The 9,697-nt window shown below is 26.3% G+C and overlaps 2 protein-coding genes across 2 annotated transcripts; one reads left to right on the top strand and one right to left on the bottom strand.

Annotated features, from left to right (window-relative positions):
• Positions 1-1,349: 1,349 nt before the first annotated feature.
• Positions 1,350-2,197, top strand: LOC130979581 (kunitz-type trypsin inhibitor-like 2 protein). The gene has a single exon (XM_057903042.1). The coding sequence runs from the start codon at positions 1,388-1,390 to the stop codon at positions 2,030-2,032; it is 645 nt and encodes a 214-aa protein (XP_057759025.1). The 5' UTR covers positions 1,350-1,387; the 3' UTR covers positions 2,033-2,197.
• Positions 2,198-4,106: 1,909 nt separating this feature from the next.
• On the bottom strand, positions 4,107-5,086 carry LOC130982504 (kunitz-type trypsin inhibitor-like 1 protein). The gene has a single exon (XM_057906538.1). The coding sequence runs from the start codon at positions 5,023-5,025 to the stop codon at positions 4,330-4,332; it is 696 nt and encodes a 231-aa protein (XP_057762521.1). The 5' UTR covers positions 5,026-5,086; the 3' UTR covers positions 4,107-4,329.
• Between the last annotated feature and the right edge of the window lie 4,611 nt (positions 5,087-9,697).

Raw genomic sequence — 9,697 nt, 5'->3', positions numbered from 1 at the left:
GTTCAGAAAATGGGAATTAGTAACATTGTTTTCTTTCACATTCTGGTTCATTGACACCATTATCATCGCATTTTATCTGCAAAATAGAATTCATCTTCGCTATCAAACCAAAGAATAACCGAAAGTCAAAAGATCAACACAGTTAAAAATAAATGCAAATCTGAGCTGAGAATGAAACAGTTAGAAGGAGAATGACAGAGAACCTGCAAGGCGTTGACGAAGACCTTGCTGGGATCCATGGAATCCTCGTCGAAGGTCATGGCAAATAAGAAGTGTTGTAGTTGGACGCTCTATTCATGAGAAGCATGTTTGTCTCCGGCTTCATCGGGAGCGTTTTTTAGGTGTGCAAACTCAAAGCAGAAGAAGTAACCCTATTCCTTTGGAATCCTTGTCCGAAATGCACAAAAGCACCATTCCCATGGATTCAATGAGTGAAATTCTTCATAACTTGGATTCCAGTATCGCCAACAAAGAAAACAAATGAAAAGGACGAAATAAAATTCTCTTAATATAGAAAAATGAAATTATCTTTCAATTCAAAATTCAAATTCAAACTTTATTCGGAAAAAGGAGGTGGAAGATACTTGGACGCATAACAAAGAAAGAGAGATGCTTAATTGAAGAATTTGACTGGGATAAAAAAGAAGAGAGGAAGGTGTGTGAATCCACTGACACATTAAGACGCCGAGATGCAGAAGAAAAATATAATCGTCGCTGCCTTGTCAACCAGCAAAACCCTATCATCGCCACAGTCGCGTTCATCACGACAATGAAGTCCTCGTGCAGCCGAGGCGTCCACACGATGCACGACCACTTCATCGAACGGGCAGAGGGATCGTCGTTGGCCAGCAGAGTTTCAAGAGAGGCAATTGGAAGAGACTGAGACTGAGAGGAAATAATTCATGGTATTTTTCAATTCAAAATTTGAATTTTGAAACACACAAATTTGTAGATCTGGTAGGAATAAAAAAGCAAGAGAAAAAAAATAAATGAATACAGAAAAAAGGAAGGTATACGAATGAATTAAAACATGTCATGTTTATGAAGTGGAATGAGAATAGTTTCATATAAAAATGGTAACGTAATAAGGGTAAAAATGAGTGTGAATGAAAATATTGATATTTTAATAGAAACTCAGAATAAATGTAAGGAATGACGCGTTGGAATTCCACTAAAGAAATAACTTTTTTTTCAAGGTATGTTATAGGATAACCAAATCTAGCTAATCTATAAGCAAACATATGAATAAATTTAGATCCGCTAAAATATTATTAAAAAATGTAATACAATAATATTTCATTTTATAATCAATCTGACCATGCTATATAAATAGTCGTCCAAAACACAAAGAAAACAAGCTGATATACACTCACTAATAATAAACACCATGAAAGAAGCAGCCCTCTTCGTCTTAGGCTTTATTTCCCTTTTAGCCTTCTCATGTTCCGAAATAGTGCTGGACCGGGATGGCGACCGGGTAGTCTCCGGTAGCCCATACTTTCTTGGCGCAATTCGATGGTATCCCGTACATAACTATGAACGCGGAATAACCCTCGGCGCAACCGGGAAACAGGTAGACCCGGTTACCATCCAAGTTGACGATTCCATATCCTACTTCGACGGCATCCCAGTGAGCTTCTCCATCGTTGGAACACCAGATCCCGGTGTACCAATCGCCACCGAATCTCCGTTAGAGATCAAGTTCACAGGCATAAACACACCGATCTCAACAACGTGGATGGCGTTCGTTAACAACGAGATTCAAAGCTTGAGCGTGGGAATTGGAGGTCCTGAAGAACACCCTGGGGAACCAACAATTGTAAGCACGTTTAGTATCCAGAAAGACACAATTTCATACATCCTTAGGTACAGTGTGCCAACTCCTGGAGTAGGGAATGGAATAAACTACCTTTTTGGAAACGTTACGGATTTCAAACAAGGTGAGAGCCCTCTGGTTCTCACTCAGGACTTCCCCACCTTACACTTTGATATCTTCAAAGATAGATCTGGTCCCACTCATACTGTGGTTTGAATGAGTAGAGTCAGTTACTATGGAAGCTAAGCAAAACCTCATCATAATCATCAACATATGTATGTAACTAATAAGTGTGCTTCCCAGGTAGCTAGTGAATGGCTCTGTATGTAACTGTAAGAGTCCCTGTATCTATATGATGAATAAATGATTACTAGTTTATTACGTGTGCTTTGCATTTTTATTTGTTGATTCCTTATATATATATATATGCATGTGGGCAGATTTGTAATTTAAAATACTTAACATGATTTAAGTAAAGAGGGATGAATACTTAAATAATATTAGCAGTAATCTACCATCTGGTATATATATTTTTATAAATTTTAAAAGGGTAACCATTTTTTTAATATTTTTATTCGACTGAACACATTTATAAATTAAAATGTTTGCACACAAAAATATTTGAGTGATGCACGCGCTTAAAGTAGTATATTTTACCTATGGTGAAAATTCATATATAGATGTACATATTATTTTAATTCTAACATTTGGTCAAATTTTAATTTAGTTTTTAATAATTTAAATTTTTTTATTTTTATCCCAAAAAATTTTAAATAAATTTAATATAATTTTACTATTAAATTTGATATTAATAGTTAGTAGAATGAGTAATGTGAACGCTAATAACATTATTGATTAAGTCATATTTTATTCTATGTGTTAAAAAAATATAACTAAAATCTTCTTATAATACTTTTTTTCCTCAATTTTTTGTTGAACAAAATTTCAGATCTTAATAATCAATCATCAACGCTTTAAAATTAAAGAAAAAAATTTTATATTAGTGATTGTTGGTAAATCAATTTTATTTATATACTAAAATAAAATGCTATTAGCTCTTCAATATACGAATTGTTTGTGTCAAGTTTAATGGTAAGACAATATTAAACTTGTTCAAAAATTTTTTAAAATTGAAATAAAACATTTAAAAATTTTTAAAACTGAAATAAGATATTTGAATAGTCAGAAACTAAATTAAGAAATGACTCTTAAAATAATACTTTATTCTATAAATTATATATTTATATAAAATTAATAATTAAAAATTATTAGATAATAATTTAATTAAATATATTAAATTATTTTATGATTATTAATTATTAAAATTACATAAAAATTGCTGAGTCCCTACCGTTACAATAACAGAATCAAGTTAGTAAAAAAAGTTTTCAAAGAGTAGATTTCATTGATGAGGGCAATAATGATTGCAAACCAATTTTAGCAAAGTGCAAGAGAAAAAAAAAGGTGTAAAATATATTTTTTATTTTTAAAATTTATTAAAAAATTTTAAAATATCTCTTAATTTTATTTTATTTTAATTTCATCTAAAAAAAATTTTAATTTATGAAAAATATATCTCTAATAGTCAATTTTTTAAAATAATATAAATTTATTTTATTTTATATTTTTTATTATTATTTATTTTATTTTATTTTATATCTTTTAATTATTATTGGAATAATTAAATAATATTAAAATAAATAAATATATATTTATAAAATATTACTATTTAAAATTAAAATATTAAATTAAATAAAATAATTTTAAGTAAACCAGTTTCCAAAACAGAACGGGCAGCAAGCGCATATATATCTAAAGCCTTATACTAACAGAACCAGACTGATAAGGCCTGATATATAGAAGAGAAAATATAATTCAAGAATGTGTGAATTGTCATGTATAACTGTATAAGCTAAGAGAAATATTAGAATCTAATACTTTTTTTTATCAATATTAGTTAATATTTAGCTAATATTTATTTTTATATTATTAAAATTTAGAATTTAAAATTTTATACTTAGCTGATGCTTAATTAGTTTTTTATACTTATTTTAAGAAAAAATATAAAGAATTAATTTTTAATTATTTAATTCAAAAATTTAGATATATAATTTAAGATTTAAATTTAAATATTTATAATTTAACATTTAAAATTTATGATTAACAAAATGATTTTAAAAAAATAATTGAAATTAACTAAAAAAATTAATTTCTTAACATTAGACTGCCGAGTCTCATAAAGAAACAAGCGCCAATAAGAAGCATTGTAACACTAATAATTATATATCTAATACTCTATAAACTTCCATTGTACACATTGTATAAATATCTCATTGGCTCCTCATACTTTCCCATTTTTTATTTATTACATTACATAGTACATCATATGTTCAACGCAAGCATGCATGGGTTGAACTTTTGCTTCCAGCAACCAATAACAGAAACTTACATCATTATTATTCATTTAAAAGCACATCATGAACATAGCCATGATAGCTCTATACATGCTTGATTCAGTAGGCAACAGTCTTGATAATTCCAGAAGAGTCTGAATCGGTTTTTTCAAGGCCAAAGTAGAAGACGGGGTCACTCATGAGGTTACCAGCAGTAAGAACAAGAAGGGAAGCCGGATAGTTTTGAAGGTGGGTCCCAACATCAGAACAAAGAGGTGAACCCTGGAACATATAACAGAACATAAATCTGTATCCAACTTGAGACTCTTGGATGTTAAAATACCCAAATAGTGTATTTTGGTCAGGGTGGTCCAAAGGACCACCAATGCCCAGAACAGCTTTTTGGGTCTCAATATTGTCACCATAAACCATCCATTCGGATGATGAAGCACACTCTAGTGGGTTCTCATCCGAGAACTCAATCTCCAATGGGATACCTTGGGGGACTATTTTGCCGGGGGTGTTTGCCCATTCCGGTATGCTGAACTTCACCGGAGAACCAAACATTAAACCGGTGTTATATGCGACAGAAACTGGGCACGTTGAGTTCCCAGTTTTGCCGTGTATAAGTCCGCCGCCATGTGGGGTTGGGTTTCCAGGTGTAAGTTGCCGAATTTGGTAAGGGATACCGGTGACAACGTCGTTGCCATGAATGTCCTTCACAGGTATGAAAACAGTCTGTGAGTAGGCTAAAGGAAAGGCTAAGAGGAGGAGGAAAGAAAGGGAAAGTAGTGATGCTACTGCTTGTTTCTTCATGGTGATGAATCTATGCAAACCCTCAATAATTGATGATTTGATGGTGTTTGTAGCAGTTGAAGTTTTGGTTTGTGTGTTTTGGACCCTGCTAGCTAAGCTCTATTTATAGATGCATGTCCACCGAGGGTTACTTCATTGAACTTTTTTTTAAATTACTACATCTATATTAAAATTATGAGCAATGCTAGTGGCCCGCAATTTTTGTGATTGTTAGCCATCAACTAGCTATCAATGATGATTTGATGGTGTGAGATTGGTATGAGATTTCATCCAATGACTCACCTTCCTCTGCTGGTTATATGCTGGCCAAAATTCAATAAAACTGCTAGCCCCTAGACTTTTTCTAAAATTATTAGCCGTTAAAATTAATTAGTATGTATTTATATATAAATATATAAATATATTTATAATTTAATTTATTTTTAATATATATTTTATATTAATAATCGATAAATATTTAATTACTTCTATGTATATATAGTTTATAATATTGAGGTTAAAAACATTATTTTTTTAAGAAAAAATAAGTATTTCAGAAAAATAATAAACATTTTTTCAGGATAATTACAAATAATTATTTGATAGAATATTTTCATGGTGAATGATTATAAAAAAGTGTTTAATATTTCTCATTACCAGTCATTATTGTTGAATAATTTTGGAAACAATGTTCTAAAATTATATAATAAAGTATTTTATTTTTTATTTATTTATGTTTTAGAAGAATTTTGAATTTTCTCTTTTCTAGCGTCTTTTTTCTTTGTTTCTAATTTTATGTCTATAAAAATCTTTTTTCTTTGAAGTTATATATATAATATTAATATTGTGTGTGTTTAACACTCTTTAGCATTTAATGTGGCCAATATGAGCGTATAAATCTCTTTCTCCATCCCTAAAGAAGGATAAAACTTGTTTAATATAATTATTGAATATATAGGCTATTATAAGTGTCCAAAGAAAATTAAAATTTTAATTAAGATTGTAAAAAATTATTCCATATTCATTATTAAAGTTCAACTATTAAATTAATTATTATATATTTTATTAATTAAATAATTAGTTATTAAAATAATAAAATATATACAATATAATAATTAAATATGTAATGAACAAAAAAATTATTTACAATAATATAATAATATTTTTTTATAAAATCTCAAATACATGATTTTTATGATGAATAATTATGTTTTAATATACACAATAATATGAATGTAAATTGTTTTTTAAAAAAAGCTATATATATTATTAATATCCACCCAAAAGAACTTAAAATATTTAAATAGGCCAAATTAAAAATATCCTCAAAGGCCGTTTCTATTAAAAATATTACCCTTCCTCTTTACACGTGAAATATAATGAAATTTAAATTTTTTTAAAATAATCTTACAATTAGAAATAGTAAATCCAAAATAATTATTTAGGAACTAGTTAAATGTGTAATAGGACCTGCGTTACTAAAAGGTTATTCTCCTTTATCACAATGTCAGAAAAATCACTCTCTAGTGCTAATTTGAGCCGAAGAAAACACGTGATTATACATATATCACTTTTCTATGGAATTTAATCATATATATTCTTATGTGATTGTCATTGTCTATATATAGGCCAGGTGCCTATTATATTGATTAGTAGATTTAACAATTTTTAATTCATACAAGTCACGTAATCCATCTAACATCAAAGTAAAAAAATACACATAATTTTAGTTAACTTAAAATAAATTATTGTTTTTTGTTTTAATAAAAAAGATGAAATAGATCAATCATATGAGGAGTTAACTTATTAGTCATTGATCTAAGTTACGAAAATTCTACAGGTAACATTTTAAAGACACGCAGATAGTTATCCTATATGTATTAATAAAAAAAACTAGGAGATTAAACTTATGGGCCTTTCACGCCTTAACCAAACTCATTTGAGAACTCTTCAATAAAAAATATTTTTTATCATATTTATAATAATTAATTATTTTAATTTTTAAACTTTTTAATAAAAATATTTATCTTTTATTTTATTTTATTTTATTTAGTTTTATTCTATTACTTTCTTTTTTTATTTTAAGTATACTAAAATGAAATAAAAACTAAAAAAAAAGCAGCATATATCACAATTTATTTCATATTTATTCTCTATATTATTTCTACCAACTCATTTCATCATACTTTATCTTCCATAAAAAAATTTATCATTTTTTCAATCAATCTATATATCTTTATTAGAATATTTTTTTATTAAAAATAAATGACAATCAAATAAGGATGTAGCTTCATAATCATGTTCTACTCATTTGGGTATAAAAGAGTAAAATAAATTAAAGAAAAGAAAAAAAGAGAAGAAAAAGAAACACACATATTCGAAGGTTAATTTAGAATTTTTTAAAAATAATAATAAGAGTATCACTATAGCAATTTAGACCCAAATAAATTATTGTCAACTATAATCATCATATACTTCTTTCTCTCAATTTCAATTATAATCTTCATTTTATTTTATTTTATTATAAACTAAATTTATTGACTAGGACATTAATAACGATATAACCCATTATGAATTAATATATGATTTATGTCATGAATTATATGTGTTTATATTAATCGATCTTAATAATTTTCGATATTTGATCACCAATTTAAATAATATGTTAATTTATGATATACTTAAAAAAATTATAAATAAAATTACTAATAAGTATAAACACCATAAATTGAGCCGGAATTTAAAATAAACAAATACAATATATATGTGGTTATTATGCAAATTTCACAAAAATATAATTTTTTACTTTTATAAATTGTAGCTAAAAGATTAGTATATTTACATGAGTTTTAGAGAGCTTTTCATATTAAAAAAGACTAAAAATTGCATAAAAAAGTTTGACCATCCAATTTAAATTTATAATAAATAAATTGAATAATGTTAAATTTAACATATTTAAGTCCATAATATACTAAAATCAAAGGTAACAATTGTGATTTATTATATATAAAAAGTTTTTTTATTAACTGATTTTATTGTTATTTATATTTTTATTGTATTCTCTAGTACACAGTCAAATTAACAACAATATTAAATTTTATCAATCTAAATAATAATTGAAAAAATAATTTTAATATTTAACAAATTTTCATAAAATTAATATTTTATTTATTATTTTTATTATTTGAAATGACTAGTACATTTGTTCTTTAGTGTTAAATTTTTGACAGGTCACCTAAGTAAACAGGTCGGAATGGAATAATGGATTGGAGCCTTGGAGGGATGTAAAAGCATAAGTAAGTTTTGTAATTTGTAAATATTAATTAATTATTATTAATATTTTTAATAGTTTGAGATTATATTTAATAATATAAAATTATTTATTTTTTTATTAATTAAATATTAATTAAATTTTAATAAAATGATTGGTTCATAGATTTTTTTTATTGAATTGGATTGAATAAAAAATTTATAAAATTCATCCATGCCAACCGACGGACTTCCTTATTACACGTCTCTTCATCGGTCTTCATTTGTTGACTAGAACTAGTAAAATTAATTTTTATTTTTTTTAAATAACATCATTTTTCACATGAAAAAAAAAAAAAACTAGCTAGTAGGTAATATTGACCGCTTTGTATTTTTAATATAGGGTGATAGTTGTATTTTTTATTAAGGTAAAAAGTTGGTATAGTTTTTATTTATATAGATATTCATTATGTCTTGTATTTTTGTGATCAAATTTTGTAAAATTTTTCAATAATTTTATTTATTCGTCACTAATTTAAGATGAGTTTTTTTAATGACTACGGACTCAATGATCACCGTGACAAAATCGAACGATTTTTATTTCTAAATTTCGCGCTTAATTTAATTTTTTCCTCCATTCCTCTCAAAATATTTTTATTCAGTTTATACTTTTTTTAAATGTAAACCCTAACCTAAGGTAATTTTAATTTATTATGGTGTAGTCTTTTTCAATTTTTCAATTGTCGATTTCTTCTTCCTCCTTTTGAGTGCTGACACTAAAAAATTAATAAAGTATACTAATGGTTTGATTTTAAATGTTGTTGATGATGTGCAATTTTCTCACTTGGTATGATTCTTAAATTCAGTCATATCTCTTGATCATGTGTTTTTTTTATTTAGTACTAGCTATGTGTTAATTTGATTAATTTCTCTTTTTTATTTAACAGTAGTTTTTTAATGTGATTTTTTATTAGTCATTACTTGTATAAAAATCAGATTGTAATATAATCAAAGAGACTAAATTGTATACATACAATTTCAATATTTATATTTTTAGTTGTTACATTTTTTGTGCGTGTTCTTTTTGGTCAAATACAGTTTCAGTGCCTAATTTTACCGTATACATTAATTTAGAGACTTTGGTGATGAAATAAAATGATTCAATTGAAAGTATGAAAAAAGTACAAAAACAAAAATACATATTTATCTTTTGATAAAATAGCTCTAACTAATTTTAAAAAGTAAAAAATACTAACTATGATTGATCGAAATAATAACTAATTTAATTACTCATTATTTAATTACTCACTATTAATTTATGGCAACATTAATAAATAGAATTCTAACTTTTAAAATTCAGAATATTAGTTTTATACCTATATTTTATTAATTTAATTTAAAAATAAATTAAAATTAATTTTATGGGAATTTATTTTTTAACTAT

This window comes from Arachis stenosperma, chromosome 5 (assembly GCF_014773155.1).
Source record: "Arachis stenosperma cultivar V10309 chromosome 5, arast.V10309.gnm1.PFL2, whole genome shotgun sequence".
Taxonomy (NCBI): domain Eukaryota; kingdom Viridiplantae; phylum Streptophyta; class Magnoliopsida; order Fabales; family Fabaceae; genus Arachis; species Arachis stenosperma.
The sequence above is the reverse complement of the archived record's forward strand: the minus strand, read 5'-3'. Positions and strand labels throughout refer to the sequence as shown.

Bases quoted from the DNA above. Each gene is read 5' to 3' on its own strand.
- LOC130979581 (XM_057903042.1), top strand. From the start codon at position 1,388: ATGAAAGAAGCAGCCCTCTTCGTCTTAGGCTTTATTTCCCTTTTAGCC.
- LOC130982504 (XM_057906538.1), bottom strand. From the start codon at position 5,025: ATGAAGAAACAAGCAGTAGCATCACTACTTTCCCTTTCTTTCCTCCTC.